Source organism: Stylophora pistillata, chromosome 5 (assembly GCF_964205215.1).
Source record: "Stylophora pistillata chromosome 5, jaStyPist1.2, whole genome shotgun sequence".
Lineage (NCBI taxonomy): Eukaryota > Metazoa > Cnidaria > Anthozoa > Scleractinia > Pocilloporidae > Stylophora > Stylophora pistillata.
This window is the reverse complement of record NC_142523.1, coordinates 25,414,458-25,442,428: the sequence shown is the minus strand read 5'-3', so window position 1 is coordinate 25,442,428 and position 27,971 is coordinate 25,414,458. Positions and strand designations below refer to the sequence as shown.

General features: G+C 37.3%; 1 protein-coding gene across 1 annotated transcript; it reads right to left on the bottom strand.

Moving 5' to 3' along the window:
- Window positions 1–23: 23 nt before the first annotated feature.
- LOC111345730 (vascular endothelial growth factor receptor 1) lies at window positions 24–27,285 on the bottom strand. Its single transcript, XM_088759776.1, has 19 exons — window positions 26,619–27,285; window positions 25,307–25,348; window positions 23,930–24,181; window positions 22,495–22,767; window positions 19,122–19,403; window positions 18,070–18,351; window positions 17,079–17,360; window positions 16,025–16,306; window positions 15,468–15,572; window positions 15,078–15,105; window positions 13,793–13,980; window positions 12,657–12,773; window positions 11,993–12,177; window positions 11,671–11,790; window positions 10,939–11,015; window positions 5,712–5,752; window positions 5,038–5,134; window positions 4,322–4,418; window positions 24–1,967 (listed from the first exon to the last, which is right to left on the bottom strand). Exons 1-19 carry the CDS (start codon window positions 26,677–26,679, stop codon window positions 639–641), a joined length of 4,140 nt encoding a protein of 1,379 aa, XP_088615902.1. The 5' UTR covers window positions 26,680–27,285; the 3' UTR covers window positions 24–638.
- Window positions 27,286–27,971: the final 686 nt, after the last annotated feature.

Here is a 27,971-nt window from a genome sequence, read left to right as displayed (position 1 = left end):
GCATGGAGTAAACAAAACGGAGCTAACTTATATTAGTTTATTGAAGCATTTATGGAGTGTCTTACAACAAGTTAATTATTTTTAGTAGGGTAAGATTTATTTGACGTCCATAACGGTCACTTTGAGTTCTTTACACTTACTTTGCTTCGAGACGAACAAGTCAACAACATTTTTCTTCTCTATAATGCACTTACAAAAATTAGGAAACATTACTTATACTTAGAAAACACTCACAAATTTGTTAAGCATGTCTGACTTGATCAGCTATAAAAATTATCTTAACAGCAGTACCTTCTCTTTTTTTGTATTCTTTTTTCTCTAACAGTCTATAGTCGATAACAGAAAAAGCACTCATGGGTGCAACAAGTGAATAAACGCTGAGCTAAGCAGTGTAAAAGTGAAGTAAATAAGCAAGTTTTCTTTCAAGGAAACCTCCACTTAACCCCCATTTACAAAACTATAAAAATGAGTATCATCACTAACAAAGCATTGTAATTGTAAGATGAATATTACATCTTAAAATCAGGAGCTACAAAAGGTAAGCCCTAAGGTTCTTCAGATCTAGACCACAAATTACCACTGAGCAATATACGACTACAACATTGGAGGTTCTGCAATTCTGGTATCATGCCTCAGTCCTACACAAAAGGAGTTGCTTCGGATGACTCCTCGTCTTCGTCATTTCCGGTTTCGTCTGTATCAACGGCAGTCAGTTGGTAACCATTACTCTCTTGCACACCAACATGTTCATCACAAAGGTCTACAGCATCACCTTGGTCCTCCGTATGTTTTCCAACATCGTCTTGTTCATCCTCTGTGTTCTCAAGTTGGCAAGTGTTACGTTCTTCCTCTCCTGCCTCCTTTAAAGATTGTACTGCTGTAACACCTTGATCATCAGCATTAGTTTCAGTTTTACTGGTTTCGCCTTCTTCGACATCTGGGGGAGAGGCGGAATCGACATGGCCTTCTTCTTCAATCAGGGGAGGGTAATCGAAGGAATCGACATCTTCTTCCTCGATTGTGGGAGGAAATTGTGAGGCACAAGGTTTGTTCACGACCGTGACAAGGGGATGTGCTACAGACTTAGGATCTTCTTTTTCAATCACAGGAGGGCATACTTTGGCTTCCAAACCTCCTTCTCCAATCATACGGGAGCATGCTGAGCTGCCGGAATCTTCCTCCTCAATCACGAGAGAGCATGTTGAACAATCAGGATTGTCCTCGTCAGTCACAAGGGGGCATGCCAGAGTACCAAGACTGTTATCGTCCATCACCAAAGAAGATGGTGAAAAATCAATATCTTCTTCCTCAATCACAAGAGGGCACTCAGGGTCGTCAATATCTTCTTCCTCAAGCCCAATAGGGCACTCGGAGTCACCATAATCTTCCTCCTCGTTCTCGCCGAGGTATGGTAAAGTATCACTTTCGTAAAGGTACGCTGAGACTTCAATATCTTTTTCATCACTCTGAAAAGAATGTGCTGCCCCACCCTCTTCTCCTCCTATGATTCCGAGAGGGAAGGCTCTAGCACTATCTTCTATTGCAGCCACAAACGGATGCGCAGTAGCGCCGTGTTCACCAATTTTACGGTCGGGATTTGCAGCAGCTGTTCCTTCGTCTGCTACGTTAACTCTGAAGGGGAAAGCTGTTGCACTGCCGTCTAGTGCAACCACAAAAGGATGTGCAGTAGCACCGTGTTCACCCACTTCCCGGTCGGGATTTGCTGCAGCTGCTCCTTCATCTCCTACGCTAACTGTGAGAGGGAAAGCTGTAGCGCCATTGTCTATTGCAACCACAAAAGGATGTGCAGTAGTACCGTGTTCACCCACCTCACGATTGGGGTTTGTTGCATCTGCTCCTTGTTCATCTGGTCCTGCATCTTCTCGATTTGCAACAGCTCCGCGATCATCGATAAACTTGTACTTATCGTGATCATACTTCTCCATGTCCACGATATCCACATATGTCTGTGATAAGGATTAGAAGGTAATCAGGAATTAATTAGTGAGTTAATGAAGTCAACAATGGAGCCAGGAACATTCCGAATACCGGTTAGCTCAATGGATAGAGCGCTGGACTGTTGTGTGGGAGGTCGAGGGTTCGAGCCCCGGCCGGACCAACACTCAGGATCTTAAAATAATTGAGAAGAATTTGCTACCTTTCTATAGCATCAAGAAATGGTTAGATATTCTAATCTTCTCGGATGGGCACGAATAAATGGAGGTCCCGTCTCCTGCAGGGTTAGGGGTAGGAGACGTTAATCTCCCACACACGAGATTACTGTGTGATGGATGTCCTCCCCTGGGGTGGGATGGGTGGGATATTGGGCGCACTTAATTTGGAGCCACGCTCTGTTGTGCGACCCTCACCATACTCTGGTGAAAGTGATTAAATTCCAAAGATGAATCACTTAATAGATAATGAAAATTGCAAAGACAGGAACCGATTTATTTCATTTTATTTTATTTTTTTATTAGCTTCGCCAAACAAACAAACAAACAAACAAACAGACCACAGAAAGAACATTGGCAGGGACACCGCAACAGCCGTGGCCAATTACAGCGGGCCCGGACACTAATAAAACGAGACATATTAAAAAGCACAGTAATACAAGAGAAACAACAGCTACATATAACAAGTTGTTGGATGAGACAAGGGACGAGCACTATTACATTTTAAGCAGATAGACTTGAACAAACGTGGGTCTTCACAATCATAGGAAACAGCTAAAGCAGACTTATGATAATTAAAAATATCACATATTCATAATATTAAAAATTCCAAATTCCAAATTCCAAATTCCAAATGAAAAATATTAATAAAAATTTACATGCATAAATTGATAGAGAAACAAAAGCAGCTAACGTGGAACTCCTCTTCCAAATTTCCCAAAGTATCTCTTCAATAGGTGTTCCATACTCGCCATTAATTAAGAATAAAGGAAGCCTAGACTATGCTCTGGTCTTTTGTAAAGAAAGCGACCAGAGAAATCTAAGAGGAAACGCGAGACGTAGTCGAGGGTTGTTTCTCGCTACTGCTTTAACATCTGTTTTATAACGAAGATTCCGTAAAATTCCCAACGCATTATTTACTATTTTCAAAACAAATTCTAATTTTTGAAGCAAACAAAAGTGTCGTTGGTATATTCTATACTATCACAAAACATGCCACAATGAGCCAATCGGAATCCGTGCTAGAATGATTCAAATAATCCGATTGGTTGAATAAGACTTCAGCCGTCAAAAATGTCAAACCATCAATGTTCACAACCTGTAAGAGTTCACAAACTTAAATAGTTCGGCAACTCGAATCTAACAAAAATTTTACCTGAAGTTTTCTATTCTTGATACAGAATCACGGTGAAATCAGGCCGAACAGTGTCTCATTATAGCATGCATGGTTTTTCAAAGGGCATTAGCAAGCGAACTACCCCAGGCGTATGTTTTATGAATGAACGAAAGCCAAATTCTTAGGAACTTGAAGATCGCTCAGGAAGACAGCGCCGTAACATACGGCTGTTGTGACTGATGAGGCCTTCCACTCAACGTAACGGATAGGACATTAGAGTAAGCCCTTAGTTGTTCTCTCTGAGTTTCTGAGGCATGCGTCACTGCGATGACCGGAGATCAGGAGTCGCTTTACACCTTCATGATTTGTATGAATTTTAACAATTATGCTAGTTTGGTTATATTTTCAAGTTTTATTATTGGCTTTTTTGTTCTGTTATATTTTTGAATACGAAAATATGTACTATAGGAGTGTTGCCTATGTTTACCGTGTAAAAGCTCACACTTTGACTCAGCGCGAAAACATTCAAGCAATCCTTTTCATTTTCTCTTTGAGGATTTTTGTCTCTTCTCAAGTAATGATAACGTTGATTACCGCACCTGGCTTGTTTACAAACCGTTGTTTGGTTCTTCTGTAGCCACTTGCCGGGTCGTTTGTTCCGAAATATAGCTTTCAGCTAACGAAAACTAAAGTAGAGAGAAGTCTGGGAAATGGTGGAAGTACAAATTGGCCGATGGCGGACAGCTTTAGCTCAGTTCCGTGTTTTGTAATCTAGTAGAACACGCTCTTTAAGCCATTAACAGCACACATTATATTCGAACTTTATTATAATATAATTAATGTTAATGAAATGACCTGTGATCCTGATACACAGACCTGCACCTCACAAAAACAAACAAGCACTTTCGAAAAGGAGAAAAGCTAGGCAAACATGCAAACACAAGACAACGAAGAGAAACAAAGACCAAAATACAAAACGCAAAAAACCCAGAACCGACAACGTATCCTCTGAATAAGATGCTGTATGGCAAACCTTTGTTTTAAGATAGGTGTCCATTGTTTTGCAGAGGTTCACAAAATGTGGCCGGGAAGCGATTTGATATTTCCAGCAGCTTAACATCACCGCGTATCTATAGAAAAACAATGAAACTTTCTTACTGTAAGGGTTGCGTAACCACAACTAGCTACAGTCACAACTGAAATGCTAAGTTTAGAAAAAAGAAAGTCGCTTGGTTTACCTTGTTACATTACAGTTCAAACGGAGCTTGGATTAGAAAACCCAACTTATTGTGAATTTGACTCACTAACTTTGAACTGATTTAAGTGGGTGATGTGAATCTCTTTTTAAATGCCTTTTTTGTTTGTTTTTGTTTTGTTTTTTGCTTAGTGTTTGTTTTGTTTCGTTTTAATTTGTTTTGTTTTGCTCTGTTCTGTTTTGTTTTGTTTTGTTTTGGTTTTTTTGTCTTGGTTTTGGTTTGCTTTGGTTTAGTTTAGTTTAGTTTAGTTTTGTTTTATTTATAGCGCGAGTTTGTTAGGATGACTATTTATTCAATTTGAACAGATTTCAAGGTTCACGAAGTAATTACATCATCATTACCACCACCATCGCTTTTTTCATCATCTGATAAAATTACTGCAAGCTACAAGAAACCCGACCACGATAGCTATCGTATCACACTTTATTTATGTAACGTTAGACATTTTTTGTACAATTAATGTTCAGTATTATACAGAGGAAACTGAACTTACAAATTGTCGTCGATATGTTCAGGCTTTGGCAAACGGTAACCTTGATAGATTTTTCTCATTATCGTGGTTTCAGACCATCCTTCGTATGGAATACCTCCTGTGGACAAATAAAAGAGCATAACTGTTTTGTTGTAATCACTTACATCTCAATGGGCACGATCGGAATGATTTCAATGTTAAAACGATAGTTATCGAAGAATATTCCTATTTACATCAAACAAAAGATAGAAGAAGAAACGTTTTCAAACAATGTGATGAGATAGTTTATTCATCAGCCACATTCAGTATTGCCATTACTACTTCTCTCTAATGCAATGCTTTTGTAGCTGTTCATGGTATACCCTTCAGGCGCGTAGCGTCCTCTACCCGTATACGCACGTGCGTACTTGAAGTGACCAGAAAAATTTGGAAAAAATGTTGTGCTTGCGCCAAGTTTGGTCAAAATAAGGGCAAGACGCTTTGTCCTTTGCTTGTATTCACACAACTGTTTAAAACAAGAAATAAAGAACGCAGTATTTTTCACTCAGTTTACTTAGGGTTCTAGATCATATGTACTTGTGCGTACTTGAAAAAATGAACACGCAACGCGCCTGCCCTTTCAACTAGCAATTGTGCAAGGAGATTCGGCGAGTATATTATCTGAAAGTAAACTAACTGATAAGTTAACTGAGTACCGATTGTGAAGATTTCAAACAAGACTATGCCATAAGACCACCTGTGGAAGAAATAGAAGGATGACGACTCATGTCAACTAGAGAAGAAAAGTAATCTTTAACTTAGATACTTCAAATGTTTTAGAATATTTTTATCAAGATATAAACAATGCTTTAAATATAAAAACTCCATAGTTATTTATTTGATCATTCATTTATCTTTTCATCTCTCTTTTTTTTTTCCTAATCAGGTTTTAAGTGTCTCTGTCTGAGAAAGTGTTCCACAGGCCAAAAGTGGTGGTAAACCGATTTGGCTGTAACTTGGCACAAAAGTTGAGTGTGATAAGATATTTCAAAAGCCACTATGGCTCACTACTCTGCCTATTTGTTCTGGAGTTTCAGGGGGGTCCCATTTGTGGCTCATAGAGCACTACAATCCAGCCTTCCAGTCGGTATTTTGTAAAGGCTATAGAACTCCATCATTTCATAAATGTAACTTTGTTCTCAAGCAATTAGACAGAGAGAGACCTGGGACTAAAGTTGGTTCTAATTTCAGGTCAACTCACTACCCAAATTTTTTTTTCAAAAAATTAAACCATAACATCTACCTGCCTTCTTGCATAACTTTCATACCAAATCCAGTATGTACTTTAGTGACCCATTTATCAAAGTCAGTTGACAAAAAATTGGCTTGTCAAGGTTTGTCAGGTTTTTGGCACAAACTCTCCATGCCCCTCTAAGGCCGAGAAATATGAAATTTTAAGCATAACAAATGCTATAACAGACCAAATTCTTGACATAAAGCCTTGATTTTGTATTTGGCGAGTTAACATGAGGCATTAAGGCCAAATCAGTGTCATTACTCCGAAATACCTCGACTTATACCTTACAAATCGCTTCCCATCGAGACTAAAACATGCCAAAATTGTTCCCGTGTTCAAAGATGGAGATGAAACTGATCATTTTAACTATCGTCCTATATCGCTCCTTTCAATATTTAACAGAAGTTTTGAAAAAAAATTATGAGCAATCGACTGAAAGTATTTTTGAAAAAGCATGACATATATTACAGGTCACAATACGGTTTTCCAAAGCGATGTTCCACTGAGCATGCGATCCTCGATATAGTCAGCAAAATCCAGGCTAACATGGATCTGGGTATGTTCCCATGTGGAATTTTTTATTGATTTTCAAAAAGCATTCGACACCGTTGACCACTCGTTCCTGTTACATAAACTCAATCACTATGGAATTCGTGGAGTAGTAAATGGTTGATTTTCATCTTACTTGTCTGGAAGGGTCCAAAGCACACAAATAGGATCCTACATATCCCAAAAAGAAAAGACCCTGTGTGGGGTCCCACAGGGTTCTGTGTTAGGGCCATTGTTGTTTCTTATTTATATCAATGACATTTACAAAGCTTCAGATAAATTAGCATTTTAAATATTCGCTGGCGATACAAATCTGCTATTTGCCGACAGAAACCTTAAATCTCTTGAAACACTGAGTGGTGAATGTGGAACTAATGAATGTTTATGATTGGCTAGCCTCAAATAAATTCTCTTTAAATGTAAAGAAAACCAATTTTGTCATCTTCCATCCCAGCCAGAAGCAACTTAATTACAAAGTAAATCTAAAAATATGTGATAATAATAGAAAAAATTTCATTGACCTGGAGCGTAAAGACTATGTGAAATATTTAGGTGTACTTATTGACAGTAACCTTACTTGGAAACATCATATCAGTCATATTGCATCAAAAATAAATAGAGACATTGGTATAATTTGTAGACTAAGGCATCTTGTACCATATTCGACATTACTAAATATATATAGATCACTCATTTATCCTTATTTGTCATATGGTCTTGTAGCTTGGGGCCAAGTAGCAAAGTCTCATATGGAGAAAATATTGATACTCCAGAAAAGGGTTGTGCGATCAATGAACTTTGCCAACTATAATTCACACGCCATTCCTTATTTTATATCAGCTAATATTATGCCAATTAATATGCTTCACGTTAAACTCTCTTCTCTCTTAATGCATGATGTCCATAACAATTTAACCCCCACCCCAATCTTTCTGGTTTGTTTACTCTTTCCCACCAAATACACAATGATATCATAATACCCGATCTTCATCTGCTGGTAACTATTACATAAACTGTTCTAGGCTAAATCAACATAAAAACTCATTCTCAAGGATTGGTTGTAAAATTTTTAATAGCATCCCAGGAAACTTAAATAATCTTCCAAAACATATTTTCAAGAAAAAGATAACAACAATATTATTTTAAAATCTTCAAGTTCAGGATAGTTATATTGACGTAGAACGAATAATTAACGATGTGTCGAAAGTTAAATCCAGTTAATAGTAGTGTATAACTCATGTATTCTTCTATTTATTGTCATGTGTTTCTCTTTCTGTATTTTTATCTCATACTGTCACTTCTGCTTTAATGATTTAATACTTAATTTCTGTTTCTTGTATATTTATTGAATCTTTAGTTGAGCAAAAAAAAATGCTCTAACAAAGCCACTAATTAGCACTACAAACACCATGGTTTGGCAAATTAAAGGTGATTTTTTATCTTTGAAAACCTAGTACCCATCATAGAACAAAAATGATGATGTTCTCACCTAGATATGATGATATTTTTTAAAGATGCTTGAATTTCCCTTGATTTATATTTTTCAGGTCATAACTCCATACATACCATACTCACAAACATGCAAAGTCTTTATATTTTGTCGGGCCAATTTCTTGATGCAATATGAAGTGAGCTTAACGAAAACAATGGTTAACAGAAGATCTATGGTTAAACTTTTCATAGCCTTGCTAGCTCTTATAAATACGAATGATGGCATCAGTAAAAGAGCAGGATGATACATACAAGGTGTAGTGAGTAGCGTCCAGGTGAATTGTGGCCCATCCGATTTCCCTGGTACGTCAAATCATCCGGCAGTAAATAAGAAACCCACAGTTAGGAGAGCTGGATAACAGATATTTTGTGTTGCAGTTTATATGAAACATGCCATGCAACACCTCGAGATGCGATTGTTATCGTATCGACAGGCCCACCATATTGGACGTGAGAGGACTGGACCAAGTCGAGGAGTCACGCAACCTTCACTGAGTTTTGAGTAATGCGGGCTGGTTGATCATCAATTGTGACAATCACAGGAATTTGCTACCTGTAGAAGAGGTTCATATTACAACGCCTTACGATTAGCACTACCTATAATTTCAACGTCAAAAAACTCGCACAATCACTGCAGTTGACTAAGTTTTTGCTCTTGCAACACCTTGGCTAATCTTCCCTTGGCAGAGAGTTCGCGAAAGTTGAAATTTTCCTAAAAAAAAACCAATTGGAAAACAACCGAACTATTTTTGAAACATGTGTCCTAAACTCTTTTCGTAAGAAAAACATTAAGGAGAATTGTTTTTGGACGGGAAGTTCAGAGGACCGCTCTTAGCGAGAGTGGCACTTAAAAACCAATCTACTACATTTCTGCGCGTGTACGAGCCCTTTCTTATATTTTGAATTACCTGTACTTGTAGCTTTGGTATCGGCCGGTCTTCCTCTCGCCCCGAACGCGCCTGACCCCTTTTACTTGTGTTTTAACCAAGCAGTTATGTCATTATCGTAAGACGACAAAGGAGTCATTCCTGTTTCGCGCAGAGCCCATGACGCGCCACCGCCCTGATCATTTACCCCTCCAAAGGAGAGAAGCGCCATCGTAAAGTTATCCTGAAACTTGCTATCGCTACACTTTTAATATTTGATAAGGACACCAGCAACATTTACGCTTGAATAGGGGGATGCATGGAAACTCGGTCCAGTCCTAATATTCTCACGTTCAAAATGGCGGGTCCTATTGGCATCATCTCATGTCTCGTGTGGAAAATTTCATAAAAACATAAATAATTTTATGCCATCCAGCTCTTCTGACTGTGGATTCCCTCTTTGTTGGATAGTTCCATTGATTCAGTTCTAAAGTATCTAAGATGTCTGGTGGATCAAAAGTTACCTGGACGGTGCTTACCGCGGCACGTAAGCTTATGTTTGCATGGTATTTGCCGGAGCTATTCAGTCTATTCAAAGGTTAGACATAAAACATCTTCCAACAATTCTGGTCACTCTAATTTCTGGCCTGACCAAACAAAGAGACTTTACATGCTTGGAGTATGATATGTATGGAAATATGGCCAAACAAACATAGGTCAGAGAAAATTCAAGCATCTTTAAAAATATTGTCATATGAAGGTCAGAACATCATCATTTTTGCTCTATGATGGGTACAGGATTTTCATACGAAGAAGGTTACCTTTATTTTCCCAAACCGCTAGGTGTCTGTAATGCTAATTAGAGGCCTTCTTAGAGCATTTGTAAGCAATGAGTCGAGGTATTTCGGAATAATAACACTGATTTGGCTTTAATGTTTCATTTTAACCCCCAAATACAAAATTAGGGCTTTATGTCAAGAATTTGGTCTGTTTATAGCATGAATTATGCTAAAAATTCCATTTTGCTTGGCCTCAGAGGGGCATGGAGAGTTTGTGCCGAAAACCTAACAAACCTTGATAAGCCAATCTCAACTGATTTGATAAATGGGTCACTAAAGTACATACTGGATGTGGTATGAAAGTTATGCAAGAAGGCAGATAAATGTTAGGGTTTTTTGAAAAATAGCAATTTTGGGTTGTGATTTTGACCTCAAACTTGACCTAACTTTAGTCTAATTGCTTGAGAACAAACTTACATTTATGAAGTAAAAGCTCCACTTTAATATAGTCCATGGTCAAAATCATTTGGCAGCACAATTTACCAATGGAGTTTTATAGCACTTTCAAAGAACCACCTAGAAGGATTAATTTTTTGGTGCTCTATAGGCCAAAAATGGGACCCTCCCCCTGAAACTCCAGAACAAATAGTCAGAGAAGTGAGCCAAAGTGACTTTTTAAATATCTTATCATACTCAACTTTTCTGCCAAGTCTCAGGCAAATCGGTTGACCACCACTCTTGGCCCTAAGAACACTTCCTCAGACAGGGACACTTAACTATTGCCCGTTAAACTCAATACTCATCCAAATCTTATGCTGCAGTTGTACCCTCAGATTTCCTGGTTTGATGTATCCTAATAACGCTCTGATCAACAAAACAGATTATTCTAAACCCTTAAATTCGTTAAGTGAGCATCGTAAACAGGTTGATAATGTATATTAATGTCGAGTGCAGTACGTACACATCACTTTTGGTCGACAGCCGTTCCACGTGGCCATAAAGAATCTCCGGTGCACTCCATTTGATTGGGATACATCCCTGGGTGAGTATTTAGAATACTATAAGCATATGTAGTTTAAATACACTGGAATACAATTTCTGAAATATTTTGCATAAAGATTTACTTTTCTCAACAAAGATGCGAGGAGCCGCGATAAATTCAAGAGCAACACACGTGTTTCTACAAATCTCTTTGGATCCAGATCACATGCTTCTTTTCTTTACATCTCCTGTGTTACTGCCTTGGACATGTTTGAGTTGGTATTCTTGCACTTAAGAGAACATTTATCAACTCTGATTTTCTTATTCCCTACGTTCACTCCTTTGGTACAGTGTACAATTTTTTTTTGTGTGTATGAAACTTTTGAAAGGCTAAGAGTGGCATTTCGATAAGGGAAACATGTTTGGCGGTAAAACATTATAAAAGGAAGTAAGGTTCGTCAGAATAGCTCAAGTTTTGGTTTTAGTTTCAAATAGTGGCCTAGTTGACGTCATCAACTTGCATACGCCCATTTTTCGTCTTAGTTCTTTTACATTTGAGTCTTTCATACCAACAGCCCTAAAACAAATTTCTCGTCTATACCTTTGGTGTAGACGTAGGGGAAGCTAACCTCACATTATGGTCCATGATGTATTCGATGACAGTCAAATAAAAACTCGCTGAACAAGTGATTAAGAAATTTCTGAAAATTACCCTCTTGGCATTTCCTGCGCCGTATTTGAAATCCTGATAAGAGAGCCCAAAATCAGTCAACTTGCATACACGATGCTCATCGAGAAGGATGTTGCGAGCTGCAAGGTCACGATGAATTATCTGAGATTGAAAAAAAGATGTGATGGGCTAGTATCAAAATAACTAAACAACAAACAATTCACATTTCAAAGGAGAAAAGGAATATAAAGAGGTATGTTTCAGACTATTTTCGTGTGACTCAATGATTCCAATGTGCTTCATCATTTTAGTCGTATGGCGATCGACTTTCGAAATGCAAACCAAGAGGAGTTTGAGCACTTACCCCTCTAGACGCGAGAAAAGTCATACCATTTGCGATCTGTTTAGCAAACAGCACCATGTCATATGTTGTCAAGTGGTCGACCCTTCCGACCCCACGATGATAGTGGTCGAAAACCCCCCTGGATTTTCTGAGGTAGCCCAGCAAGTCACCACGCCACAGGTACTCCATGATAAGTATTGGCTGAGCTAAAAAAAAGTTAAAAAAAAAAGGCGCTGGTAAATCATTCTAAAGGAAACAGAGACAACGTTCCAAATTCTAAATTGTACATGTTTATTTTAATTATATAGTAGGTTGCATCTGTTATAGAAAATGGAAAGAAGGAAACACGTTGACAGACTACGAAGACAAACAGACACATACGGTATATAGAGACCTACGGACAGACAGACGAACGGAAAGACCTACAAAAAGAGAAGGAAGATAAATAGGCAGAGACTTGTCATCCTAAATAGAAGCTTTTATCAATATTTCTATGTATATGTTACAAAGCTAGAAAAAATGCATAAAATTAAACTAATCTCTCTAAACCACATAAAAATGGAAATATTCCTTGAATTAGCTCACAGCAGTAGTGATGGAATTGATTTTACCAGCGGTTCACCTCACTGATATTTTTATCCTTACTGTGACTTAGCTGATTACAATCATAACAATAGCTGATTACCTCCAACTGTAACACAGCCAATGAACTTAACAACATTCTCATGGCCCATCCTTCCAAAGAGTTTTAATAACTCGATCTCTCTCAGCAGGGCTCTCCTTCCTTGCTCTCCAGAGATTGCTAGGAAACCACAAAAACAAGCAATTTGTTTTTTTTCTTTTTTTGTGGCGAACATGCTCATCATGAAGTGTTGTATCTTTGGTGCTAAATAATCAGCACACGTTACAGCGCATATGGTCTACATATCTAAAAAGAAAACTCATTTATATTTGCTAAGAAAAAAAAAGTGAGTTAGCGCTTCTGTTCATTTGTGTTGAACATGATATTTCCGCAACTAGATTCGTCGTCACCGAAAAAAAAAAAAATAAAATAAAATAAAACAACAAACAAAAAACAAAACTGTTCTCTACCGTCCAAATGTTACACAATCATTTGTTTAATTGTATCATATTATTTGTTACTTTTTGCAAGATTTATGGTAAGTCCATGGGACTCTGTAGGCTCCTTACTATGATTTTCAGCTTTCGTCCAAAGGAAGAAGACCGAAGGTCGAAATGTCATAGTAAGTATTAGAAAACTTAGCAATTGTTCACTGTGCTTCATATTTTCTTTTACTATTTGGCTTTTCTTTTTTCTTTCATTTTTTTATCGTTTGTTTCTCTGTATTTGTTGTTGTTGTTTTTCATGGTTTTGTCTTTATTGGTCTCCTTCTCTTTTACGACGTAGAACAGGTCCGCAGTTTAGTTTACAAAATAAGGTGATACGCTTTTACGCTAAGTCATATATAACACGTCGTGTATGGACATATGATTCGAATTGTTGTCTCCCCGAAACCACACGCTCTCCTGGCCTCTTAGAGGTCACATAACAAAACTATCCGTCAAAAGTCTCTCACAGGGCAACATCGCAAAATATTCCACGTTAGGGGGAATTTGCTTGAGAATACTGACCAACGACCACCCCTGCATATGGGCAACACGTGATTGGAAGTGAGATAAAAGTAAAGTAAGACGCAATTATTGTGGCATTTTCCGCTGTTAGACACTTTCATAACATAACTTAGATACAACGCGCGCTCTGATTGTTGAGGATAGTTCAATCAAACTTTCAATTAACGAAAGATCTTAAAATGCTCTTACGTAGGTAGCACTTGGCGGCAACTGTACGATTTCCAGGTCTGCCATGGGACCGGCCCAGTAGCGCTCGCCATACTGAGCCAAATGCCCCTCTGCCAATAGGCTCGCGAAAGTTCAGTCGGTCAACTGCAATCTCCCATCCATCAGTGTTTCCGTTCAGCTGATCCATCTCAGCTTCATCGTGCTCTTCACTGAGTAATTGCATTTGAAAACACGACTTTTATTTAGCTATGGTTGTTACCTATCAGCCAACCTCGTTCCCAGCTGGGAATATTGGGAACGAGGTTGACCTATTTGTTATTAGATATCTGTCTAGTTTACTGTATTCTCTGCCTTTTAGTTTTAACAAGAGTTGCTTTAATATTGTCATGCGTATTTATTTCATTGCATTCATTTGCATCAAGACGAATAACAAAGTCATTTAACAAAACCAGAAGTTTTCCATTAACATGGTAACAAGATCCTCTATATCTTCCTTTAAGATTTTTTTTAAAGGGCATCCATGCGAGTGTCTATGAAAGAATTTACATTGAGCGCGTCAGAAAATTCCTATATTTGCCTTTGAAAAAATTGTTGAAATACTGAAATTTGGATGCTACTTTACTGAACCGGTGACACATCAGCACAGAACCGAAAATCCAATTTTCAAACTGCACTGATTGAACCTCGTAGCTGGTATTTGAAGATAACCTGATGCAGCCTTGCTGTTTTGCATTTTACGTCCTTTGAATATCGGTCCTCTTCCGCGCCTGCCTGATACGCGGGAAATTAAACACAAACCAACACCAACCGAAGTGTTATCTACAAATAGGGATCGGCTTACAATGGAATTATCAAGTAGTATTTGAGACGGGACTACAATACTGCAAGTGTTGCTTATTTTAACTGTAGTTTTCTGAGTGGCGAAGACCCCAAACGTCTAATCTTCCTTACAAGTATGCCACCCCTCATGCTGGTCAAAAATAAAACAAACAAACAAACAAAAAATGCCGAACAAGCTGTAAAAACAGGTCAAGGAAAGATCGGTCCAAAACAGAAAAACAACAGGGAACATTTCACTTCCAGCTCATGAGAGCTGCTTCGTAAAATGTCACTGCTTCGAAAGGAAAAACTTTTTTGGGCCTGTGTATTCATAACGATGAATATAAAAGGTTCAAGCTGAAAAACGACGTAGTTTTCCCAGCACGGGCGCTTATCAATCCTCAGCTCAGACTTCTTCAAGAGTTGGAAACTTCGTGTATAGCGATATACTCAAACAGTAAGCATTCAAGAAAGAAAATAAACCTACCCCAACCTGGTGGGCACCTCTTGCAAGGCTATTGATGGAAGAAATTGCTTCGTTGTGAGCAAGAATGACTTCATTTACTTAGTCAAAACTCGCGACTCGGTTCAGAAGTCACTTGTAACTTATCAGACTATGACTAAAACTACGAAGGAATAAGGTGGGTTGCCATGATGACTAGCTGGATATAATTTATAACATTTTTGTGTATTGATTGGCTAATGGATTTCGGGGAGTAAAAAGTGGCCCTCGATGTCAGTTTTGGAAATGTAGAATGTGACATGCTAAAAATAGCTCTCTTATATTCCTAAACACTGACAAGTAAAAAGCCACAATTTGCCATATCAAAACATTTTGCTTAGGTAACCTATTGGGCCTACTAAAAGTTTCTTTTACCTGTCGCACGGCGATTTTTAATATATGAAATGAGAGCCAGGAGGAAAATGACCACAGCCACAGGTCCACCAATGTAGTACCACTCCAGTGAGCTGCTAGAAGGGGCTAACGCATTTCATGTAGAAAAGCAATTTACTTTATTAACAAAGGCAACCAGTCTCGCCAATTCTCAGGGTAGAAAAGTGGAAGAGTAGAATTATTAATCTTTGTTTTGTCTCAACAAATGACTATTTCGCATTCGTATTATTTACTGCTTGTGTTGAGGTGATGAAATATGATCGGCTATGATACTCACTAAAGAGTAACATCAATCTTACGGCAGAAAAGGAAACAGTCATGAGAGTGTAACTTGAACATGAACTCGTGACACTATGTACGTTATCGTAAGAAATCACCTACTTATCTCCACGTACGCGGTGCAGCTCCTGTATCTAACTTTGTTTTAAATTAATGATCTTAGTTTCAAGAAGATGAAAACACAACAATTGAAAAGTTGAGGAACATAAAAACTCAAGGTTCTAGTTTACAGCAATGGTCTTACAGGCACACCAGCTTACCTTTTACACCCAATATCACAGAAGACTGAGCAACAGTTCCGAGCTTGTTACTTGCTTCACAAGAATATTCACCACTGTCCTCTTCTACAACCTCAGTAATAACAAGTTTACTCTTTCTCTCATTTAATCGGGTATCTATAACTGCTCGTTCTTTTAATGATTCTCCATCTTTTTTCCATGTTATGTTGACGGTTTCCCTGTTGACTTTGCAAGTCAATGTGAGAACTTCTCCCGCTCTGAGTGAATGATGTGTCCCTGGAAAAACTTGAGCAGAGGCTTTTCCTACGTTAAGAGAGAAAAAGTTAATTAAAAGCCCTATGTCACTTCGAAATTACAGCTACAGTATCTACACAAAATAGACTAACAAACAAACAAATAACGATAGTATGGAAACGAACCGATCCAGATGTGGCCTTTTAGATAATGTCTTCAGAACGTTTCAATTGACCTAGTCTCATTACGAATTAACAAGTTCTGCAAATTTACTCTGTAGATAGATGCAAGAGAGTTAAATATCCAAAGGAGTTATTTCGAACATTTGATCGCCATTTCACAGCATATTTCCTTCAGGAATTGAAGCAGCTTTTTGTGTTTCCATTACCTTGCTTATTTTCAAGATTGATAGGATTTCTATCGTATGCAAGAATAGCTTTTGAGTTTCGCTTTCCTTTTCAGATTCTTCTGCTCTACTCTGAACTTCCCAGATCTCTCTTTAGCAGTAATATCTTCGTTAAAATACTCCAGATAAGATGTACCAAGCATATTCTGAGTTATTTCGTATTCATCAACAGATGGTGGCGCCATTACTTATAGTTTTTCCTCGCATTAAAAGTCTTTTCAGATTTACTGAGTTGACTCAAATAGCGGATTCTTTTGAAGTCTGAAATCAAATAATTTGTTACAAATCTTATCCCTAAGTAATGTAATAGGCTCAAGAATATTTTTACTTAGTATTGATATCGTCCCTATTGACACTTCAGCATACTCAGATTTAAGAAGATTCTAACTTCGATGATAAGTTTACAGCAATGGTCTTACAGGCACACCAGCTTACCTTTTACATCCAATATCACAGAAGAGTGAGCCACAGTTCCGAGCTTGTTTCTTGCTTCACAAGAATATTCACCACTGTCCTCTTCTACAACCTCAGTAATAACAAGTTCACTCCTTCTCTCACTTAATCGGGTAAATATAGCTGCTCGTTGTTTGAATGATTCTCCATCTTTTTTCCACGTTATGTTGACGGTTTCGCTGTTGACTTTGCAGGTCAATGTGAGGACTTCTCCCTCTGTGAGTGCTTGATTTGTCTCTGGATCAACTTGAGCAGAGACTTTTCCTACATTACGAAAGAGAAAATTGATTAAAAGCCCTATGTCACTTCGAAATTACAGCTGCAGTATCTACACAACATAAACTAACAAACTAACAAATAACGATAGTATGGAAAGGAACCGATCCAGATGTGGCCTTTTAAATAAGTGTGGATAGATGCAAGAGAGTTAAATATCCAAAGGAGTTATTTCAAACATTTGATCACCATTTCACAGCATATTTCGTTCAGAAATTGAAGCAGTTTTTTGTGTTTCCATTACCTTGCTCATTTTCAAGATTGATAAGATTTCTATCACATGCAAAAATAGCTTTTGAGTTTCGCTTTCCTTTTCAGATTCTTCTGCTCTACTCAGAACTTTCAACATCTCTCCGTAGAAGAAATATCTTCGTTAAAATATTCCAGATAAGATGTATTAGTCATAGTTTGAATTATTTCCTATTCATCAACAGATGATGGCGCCATTACTTATAGTTTTCCCTCGCTTAAAAGTCTTTTCAGATCTACTGAGTTTGACTCAAATGGCGGATTCTTTTGAAGTCTGAAATGAAATAATTTGTTACAAATCTTATCCCTAAGTAATGTAATAGGCTCAAGAATATTGTTACTTAGGATTGATATCGTCCCTATTGACTCTTCACCTTACTCAGATTTAAGAAGATTCTAGCTTCGATGAAAAGTTTAAAGCAATGGTCTTACAGGTACGCCTGCTTACCTACTACATCCACCATAACAGAAGAGCTAGCCACAGTTCCAGGTTTGTTCCTTGCTTCACAAGAATATTCACCACTGTCCTCTTCTACAACCTCAGTAATAACAAGTTCACTCTTTGTCTCATTTAATCGGATATCTATAACTGCTCGTTCTTTCAATGATTCTCCATCTTTTTTCCATGTTATGTTGACGGTTTCCCTGTTGACTTTGCAGATCAATGTGAGGACTTCTCCCGCTGTAAGTGTTTGACGCGTCTCTGGAACAACTTGAGCAGAGGCTTTTCCTACATTAGGAAAGAGAAAATTGATCAAAAGCTCTATGTCACCTCGAAATTACAGCTGCAGTATCTACACAAAATGAACTAACAAACAAACAAATAACGATAGTATGGAAACGAACCGATCCAGATGTGGCCTTTTAAATAATGTTTTCAGAACATTTCAATTGACCTAGTCTTATTACGAATTAACAAGTTCTGCAAATTTACTCTGAATAGATGCAAGAGAGGTAAATATCCAAAGGAGTTATTTCGAACATTTGATCGCCATTTCACAGCATATTTCGTTCAGGAAGTGAAGCAGGTTTTTGTGTTTCCATTACCTTGCTCATTTTCAAGATTGATAAGTTTTGTATCACATGCAAAAATAGCTTTTGAGTTTCGCATTCCTTTTCAGATTCTTCTGCTCTACTCTGATCTTCCCAGATCTCTTTTTAGCAGTAATATCTTCGTTAAAATCTTGCAGCTAACATGTACCAAGCATATTCTGAGTTATTTCGTATTCATCAACAGATGATGGCGCCATTACTTATAGTTTTTCCTCGCATTAAAAGTCTTTTCAGATTTACTGAGTTGACTCAAATAGCGGATTCTTTTGGAGTCGGAAATTAAATAATTTGTTACAAATCTTATCCCTAAGTAATGTAATAGGCTCAAGAATATTTTTACTTAGGATTGATATCGTCCCTATTGACTCTTCAGCTTACTCAAATTTAAGAACATCCTAACTTCGATGATAACTTTAAAGCAATGGTCTTACAGGTACACCAGCATACCTATTACATCCAATATCACAGAAGAGTGAGCCACAGTCCCAAGATTGTTACTTGCTTCACAAGAATATTTACCGCTGTCCTCTTCTACAACCTCAGTAATAACAAGTTTACTCTTTCTCTCATTTAATCGGGTATCTATAACTGCTCGTTCTTTGAATGATTCTCCATCTTTTTTCCATGTTATGTTGACGGTTTCCCTGTTGACTTTACAGGTCAATGTGAGGACTTCTCCTGCTGTGAATGTTTGATGTGTCTCTGGAATAACTTGAGCAGAGGCTTTTCCTACATTAGGAAAGAGAAAATTGATCAAAAGCTCTATGTCACTTCGAAATTACAGCTGCAGTATCTACACAAAACGAACTAACGAACAAACAAATAGCGATAGTATGGAAACGAACCGATCCAGATGTGGCCTTTTAAATAATGTTTTCAGAACACATTCAATTGAACTAGTCTCATTACGAATTAACAAGTTCTGCAAATTTACTCTGTGGATAGATGCAAGAGAGGTAAATATCCAAAGGAGTTATTTCGAACATTTGATCGCCATTTCACAGCATATTTCGTTCAGAAATTGAAGCAGTTTTTTGTTTTTCCATTACCTTGCCTATTTTCAAGATTGATAATTTTTATATCACATGCAAAAATAGCTTTTGAGTTTCGCACTCTTTTTCAGATTCTTCTGCTCTACTTTGAACTTCCAAGATCTCTCCGTAGAAGAAATATCTTCGTTAAAATATTCCAGATAAGATGTATTAGTCATAGTTTGAATTATTTCCTATTCATCAACAGATGATGGCGCCATTACTTAAAGTTTTCCCTCGCTTAAAAGTCTTTTCAGATCTACTGAGTTTGACTCAAATGGCGGATTCTTTTGGAGTCTGAAATCAAGTAATTTGTTACAAATCTTATCCCTAAGTAATGTAATAGGCTCAAGAATATTGTTACTTAGAATTGATATCGTCCCTATTGACTCTTCACCTTACTCAGATTTAAGAAGATTCTAACTTCGATGAAAAGTTTAAAGCAATGGTCTTACAGGTACGCCTGCTTACCTACTACATCCACCATAACAGAAGAGCTAGCCACAGTTCCAGGTTTGTTCCTTGCTTCACAAGAATATTCACCACTGTCCTCTTCTACAACCTCAGTAATAACAAGTTCACTCTTTGTCTCATTTAATCGGATATCTATAACTGCTCGTTCTTTCAATGATTCTCCATCTTTTTTCCATGTTATGTTGACGGTTTCCCTGTTGACTTTGCAGATCAATGTGAGGACTTCTCCCGCTGTAAGTGTTTGACGTGTCTCTGGAACAACTTGAGCAGAGGCTTTTCCTACATTAGGAAAGAGAAAATTGATCAAAAGCTCTATGTCACCTCGAAATTACAGCTGCAGTATCTACACAAAATGAACTAACAAACAAACAAATAACGATAGTATGGAAACGAACCGATCCAGATGTGGCCTTTTAAATAATGTTTTCAGAACATTTCAAATGATCTAGTCTCATTACGAATTAACGAGTTCTGCAAATTTACTCTGTGGATAGATGCAAGAGAGGTAAATATCCAAAGGAGTTATTTCGAACATTTGATCGCCATTTCACAGCATATTTCGTTCAGAAATTGAAGCAGTTTTTTGTGTTTCCATTACCTTGCCTATTTTCAAGATTGATAATTTTTATATCACATGCAAAAATAGCTTTTGAGTTTCGCACTCTTTTTCAGATTCTTCTGCTCTACTTTGAACTTCCAAGATCTCTCCGTAGAAGAAATATCTTCGTTAAAATATTCCAGATAAGATGTATTAGTCATAGTTTGAATTATTTCCTATTCGTCAACAGATGATGGCGCCATTACTTATAGTTTTCCCTCGCTTAAAAGTCTTTTCAGATCTACTGAGTTGACTCAAATGGCGGATTCTTTTGAAGTCTGAAATGAAATAATTTGTTACAAATCTTATCCCTAAGTAATGTAATAGGCTCAAGAATATTGTTACTTAGGATTGATATCGTCCCTATTGACTCTTCAGCTTACTCAGATTTAAGAAGATTCTAACTTCGATGAAAAGTTTAAAGCAATGGTCTTACAGGTACGCCTGCTTACCAACTACATCCACCATAACAGAAGAGCTAGCCACAGTTCCAGGTTTGTTACTTGCTTCACAAGAATATTTACCGCTGTCCTCTTCTACAACCTCAGTAATAACAAGTTTACTCTTTCTCTCATTTAATCGGGTATATATAACTGCTCGTTCTTTCAATGATTCTCCATCTTTTTTCCATGTTATGTTGACGGTTTCCCTGTTGACTTTGCAGATCAATGTGAGGACTTCTCCCGCTGTAAGTGTTTGACGTGTCTCTGGAACAACTTGAGCAGAGGCTTTTCCTACATTAGGAAAGAGAAAATTGATCAAAAGCTCTATGTCACCTCGAAATTACAGCTGCAGTATCTACACAAAATGAACTAACAAACAAACAAATAACGATAGTATGGAAACGAACCGATCCAGATGTGGCCTTTTAAATAATGTTTTCAGAACATTTCAAATGATCTAGTCTCATTACGAATTAACGAGTTCTGCAAATTTACTCTGTGGATAGATGCAAGAGAGGTAAATATCCAAAGGAGTTATTTCGAACATTTGATCGCCATTTCACAGCATATTTCGTTCAGGAATTGAAGCAGTTTTTTGTGTTTCCATTACCTTGCTCATTTTCTAGATTGATAATTTTTATATCACATGCAAAAATAGCTTTTGAGTTTCGCACTCTTTTTCAGATTCTTCTGCTCTACTTTGAACTTCCAAGATCTCTCCGTAGAAGAAATGTCTTCGTTAAAATATTCCAGATAAGATGTACTAAGCATAGTTTGAATTATTTCCTATTCATGAACAGATGATGGCGCCATTACTTATGATTTTTCCGCGCTTTTCAGATCTACTGAGTTGACTCAAATGGCGGATTCTTTTGGAGTCTGAAATCAAGTAATTTGTTACAAATCTTATCCCTAAGTAATGTAATAGGCTCAAGAATATTGTTACTTAGGATTGATATCGTCCCTATTGACTCTTCAGCTTACTCAGATTTAAGAACATTCTAATTTCGATGATAATGAAACTTCAATAATAATTGTTCCTATTCCATCTTTTAGTCTATTTGTTTGTACACATGTGTTCATAATTGAAGTTATATGTAGTCTGGAAGCAGTTTAAATGCTCAACCCTTGAGCACCTATTTCCCTCTTTTCTCACCACCACTGTCATCTCTCTCTTTATTTTCATCTTCACATTCATCTCTAGTCTCTTCACCTTTATATTCATCTTCATGCTAATTAAGAACATTATTTATAATTTTTTTTAATAAACTTACCATAAACACGCAGTACTGCGGAGGAACTAGTTATATCTTGTTTGTTTTTTACTGTACATTTGTAAGTCCCCTCCATCTTTTCTGTGACACGTGGCAATTCCAGCAGTGACTCTCCTTCTTGATCAGTTTGATGGATACCAGATGGCAGGTCACCATTATTAAAATCCCAGACAAATGTTGGTGTTGGAACACCTGAGGCTACGCACTTAAAGTTGCCAAGGTATCCTTCGGTAACAGATTGGTCTGTTGGAGGCGCAATGATCTGAGGAGAGACTTAAAGTAAAAAGATCACCAGGCTAAACAGAGGGTCGCATTGTCCATTCTATTTAACACTCCACCCCCTTCCCTTCACACTTTGTTTCAAAATAAAAGCAAAATAGGTAAATCTCAAACCTATTTTCAATCCAAGTTATTCCGTAATCAGTTTTCTTCACTTTTGGTAAAGGAAGGTACAGCCCAGCCCAATGTGACATTAAAACATTTTTTTTTATTTTCATTTTACTAAAAAATATTTTCCTATCTTAGCAACACTACAGGGCAATAATGATTTGATTATCTATTCATTCATTTCTTCGTCCTTTTCTTATTGGCTAGTAGGTGAAATGGGTGTAATGCCAACAAGCCATGCCACCATTTCCCAAGATTACCAGTTTTCCTCAGTTCATAGTATCCAATTCTAGCTTGGCAAAGATGGTGAAAAAATTGCAAAAGGTTTCAATTCCGTGAAAACATTACATCAAATCTGTAATTTTTGTATATTGAAATTGTCCGATCTGTTGTAACAAAGGTACAAGTTCATAATGTTTTCAGGATTGTTTTCATATATCTCTCTGTAATTTCGGTCTCTGATTTAGCAAGTTTAAACACGGTGAATTTTTTTTAGAAAAATTGCTTTCCAGCCTCAATTATAAATACTCACTAGATAATGATGCACCGATAGCCGCTTTGACAAACTATAACGAGTACACTGTTACTAAATCTAATAATGAACATGAAATCATGACTCGTCACTCACTGATATTCATCAAACAATTTGATGAGGAGAGAAATTGGAAGGTCAATTCAGGTCTTAAAGGAACTTTTTATATTGAATGCTATATCCAAAAAATGGAGTGTTGAGATCTTTATAGTCAAAATTCCTCGACACTCCAAAGAACAATCGGTGGAGATCACCCAAAAACTATTTGCATACGTCTAAATACAAAATAAACTCACATCTTTTATATCAGTTGACATGTACTCGCTCCTTAAATGTCATAATCATTTGATTTCATTTTTATCGTTTTCATCAATTTCAGGAGAAGTAGATCTTTAGTGGTTTGAGGCCCTTAAATCTGATCTGGAACCTAAGAAACTACTTTCTTTGTTCCTTTTCTAACAGAAAATTAATTGATAATGGACACCAGCTCTTTCCTTTTTATAGTGAGAACCATACCTCCGGCCACTTCAATCCAGAAAGTCGAGTTCTTGCTCCCTTCCCTATTTTTAACGCTGCATGTGTATTGGCCAGAATCCTCCAGCCTCGCTTGATGAATCGTGAGAGTGTTGTTGTTACCGAGACTCACCCCATCCTTAGTCCAGCTTACCTCAGGTGTAGGGAAACCTCTTAGAAAGCATTTCAACTGAAGCGATGAATTATATGCTACCGACGACTGATTCTTGAGCTGAGGATTGATTTCAGGAGGACCTGCGCATAGAGTTGAAAAACACAATTCAAAGTAGGTGAAAAATAATAAAACAAGAAAAACAGAAGAACAAAGAGAATAACTAAAAGAGTGAAAGTAAATTAAGATTAGTCTGTGACATTTCATCTGAAGAGCTGCTTTCCTTACCCTCTCAGTATTTGAACAAATGCCGTATTACAATGAATGCGTAGTGACCAGCGACTCCATAATTCGCTCAATCAGTAATGGTGAGCATGTTTGTGTTACCAAATAACTTTCCATCCTTTGTCCAATTCAACTCTGTTTCAGGAGAAACCCCTCATAAAGTATTTCGCTCGAGTTGCTGAATCTAATTTGACGAGCTTTTACTGCCGATAATTAATTTCAAGAGGATTTTTTTTATGTCACCCATCCTCCCCCTTTTCCTTCCTTTTAACCGTCGCTCACCCCCTTGTTATAAGTTCCAGTCTTTCCCTTCCTCTTCCCTTCTGTTAAAATCTATATATAGTTTTCACTGATAAAATGCTAAATACTTGCTCTCAAAAACTAATTTAACACTGCCTTAGGAAAACCCCTCACAAACAAATTTATTTGAATTGTGGAACCTAGTTTGACAGACTTCTCTCGCTGAGAACTGATTGGGGAGGACCTTTGATCTCTGAAAAGGAAACTAATAACTAATTTAAAAGTTAACCCCATCCCCTCCCCTCTTCCCCCTTTCGACCGTCGCTCACAATCTTTGCGCAAATTTCTTTCTCTCTCAAGCTCTCCCCTGCTGTGAAAGTTAAAGATGGCAGCCATAATTATTTTGATAAATAAAATAGAAAGCACTCGCTCGCCAAAATCTCGCCTGTTCAAGAGGAAAGTGTAATGATCTTTCCTTATTCTGACCAAAGAAAAATTGTGTTTCTTTCGCCTGACAGAATATAAGTCTAGCATCTATTCGGAAATCATAAAAGTCCTGTAAAATTCAATATATATATATATATATATTTTTTTTAATTCAACGCGTTAATTTTTTTTTTTTGCCCTTTCTTCTTCTCTTTTTCTAATTGCAAATAGATAAACAGGAGGGGGACTGAGGGGGAGTATTCTCGACCAGCACTTCTGGAGTCTTCTTGTTTCTCTTCATACATCAAACCACTTACATTTACAAGGCTGTGATTCCCGAGTTCTTGAGCAGTTAAATTCTAGAGGCAAGGTTATTCAGATAATATTTTAAAACTACTAAACGATTAGAGTTTAAGTCCTCTTAATTCTGTCGGCGAAAAAAAAATGGTCATAACAAAACGTGAAGGTTCCAGGACAATTCCTAATTAAGAGAATAGGAAACGGACAAGAAATAAATTTAATCTCGTATTAATATGACTTGAACATGCATTTGGTACTTTTCTAACCGCAGTAATAGTTAATGTTGGGTTATTAATCTATTTAATCACTTTCACCAGAGTGTAGCGAGGGTCGCACAACAGAGCGAGGCTCCAAATAAGTGCGCCCAGTATCCCACCCATCCCACCCCAGGGGAGGACATCCATCACACACTAAACTTGTGTGTGGGAAATTAACGTCTCCTACCCCAACCCTGCAGGAGATGGGACCTGCATTTATTCCGGCGTACCTATCCGAGAAGACTAGAATATCTAACCATTTCTTGATGTTATTGAAAGGTAGCAAACTCTTCTCAAATTATTTTAAGACACTGAGTGTTGGTCCGGCCGGGGCTCAAAAAGTTAACGGTGCAAGGAACCCAGCAATTTTCAGCTTTTCGTCGTTATCGAAAGAGCCCAGTTAAATGCAGCGCATGCCAAAAATTTGCGATTGAATGGAAAATTGCTTTCTCGGAAATATGCCTATTTCTTAAAAACCACTCATTAGAATTCCACGAAAGTGACACGAAAATACTTTAGGAAATAAGTAACTGGTGTATTGAAAAAAAGAATGATTTTAAACAAAGGAAATTGTAGAAAACTGAGTGAATCTTCAACAAGGGATAATTAAAAGATCTCTCTGTTAAATTGTTAGCAAAGTGGTGTTAACTTGTGGGTACCGTTACAGGCTCGTTGCATGCAAATTATAAAGAAAATCTAATGACTAGATTTTCTACAAAGAAATTAATTGCCTGTTTATATCTATCCGTGTCGCCATGGCAACGGCAATACGTCAGTCGAACTTATTAAGAAACAAAGTTTGTGTTGTTAACCTGCTTGCTGCTAGTATTGGCAAGGGCTTTAGAGAAAATGGTGAAAGAAACAAAGGTATCAAAAACTGTGTTCAGCTACCTTAGATTTAAAAAAAGCATATATTGCAATCTCAGTATATAAGAAATTTGAATAAAAAGTTGCATAAATTCATTTGAATAAAATCTTTAAAATGCATTTTCAGTCTTAAAGAAATCCACGGGCAAAAACCAGCAATTGCACTTTCGAGTTACCAGCATTAAAATCTCGTCTTGTCACTTACCAACTCTTTCCCTGTACTGTCTGCATTCTTTGCAGTCGCCACTCCATGATGACCACGCCATACAACCTTTAAAAACAATAAGTTGTGCGAAGAAATCATTTGGGGAAATTTTTTACCAGCTGCATAAATCTGCACCTTGCCGTAAAGGATATGAACGTAAATAATTATCATTGTCGATATCCTAGGTTTCTAGTTTCCAAAGAGACCTTGAACTAAAATCACTGCGTTAAAAAGATAGATGGCTTGAGGCTTATAAATCAGCCGCCCTACAGGTCCCTATTTATAGGCATCATCCATGTACTTCCAACATTCCCCAGGGATTTATCATGTTATCAAGCCCGGGAAAGTGAGGTTTTTCTTTTCTTTTTTTTTCTACTGCTCAAATAGATTCCTGTACAAAAATGATTAAAGAAACAGACTAAGATTAAAACGCTGTCACTTCTGAATGCCACTGTTGCTGTTAAAGCCCTACCAGAGGGTGGTCAAAACCATTCATATTCAGTCGCTGTAACACTTAAAAGTTTTGCTTCTATTATGAATCTTTGTATTGGCATCATCCACTGATCCACAGAGGAACACTGTTTTCTGCCTGTATGTTTTTATTGGGAACTATTCGTTTGTTCAATGGACTTTATTATTTCTACTGATAAACGATAGTTCAAGAATAACTACTTACAATCTGTTAAACGAGTTAGGATGAGGACGTTAAGTGAACATAAAAAGAAAGATTGCACATACAATAAGTAAATGAGTGGCTTAATATAACGCTGAATTACTTGACAACCGCATCATAAGTTTCATGAACTAGCTGAACATGTTGTACTCACCCGCTTATAAATCATGAAAGTATGCCATGAAAGAGAAAAATAATTTTAAAAAAATCGTTAATTCACTTCTATTCTAACCAATTTGTTTGGTTTGTCTTATTTTTCTTTTACGTTGAAGTAAAATAAAATAACAGGGTTTGTTACAACAAACGATCAGTCCTAACATGACTGACATCTGATGATGATCACACGTACAAATATAGTTTGTTACAGGACCTAGGTTTTCAGAAATACATTAAAACTGACCAAAACTGAAAGTAACGTCTTTTCGACTTTAACACTTAACAGAAACAGTGATCGGTTATTGTCAGACGTATTCACCCCCAGATCCCCTTGCTCTGTTTGCGATTGCAATTTGCGGATCAGCAGGTGGTTCAGAGAGTCAATGATGTATATTAACTCACAGGAGAGTTCTTCATTAATGGGAACGGATGATTTTGATAGTTACCTTTCCTTTCGGCTTGGAAGAAAAGATGAGATAAGAAAAGACGAGAAGTTAATGATGTAAATCTAATGTAAGTTAGGG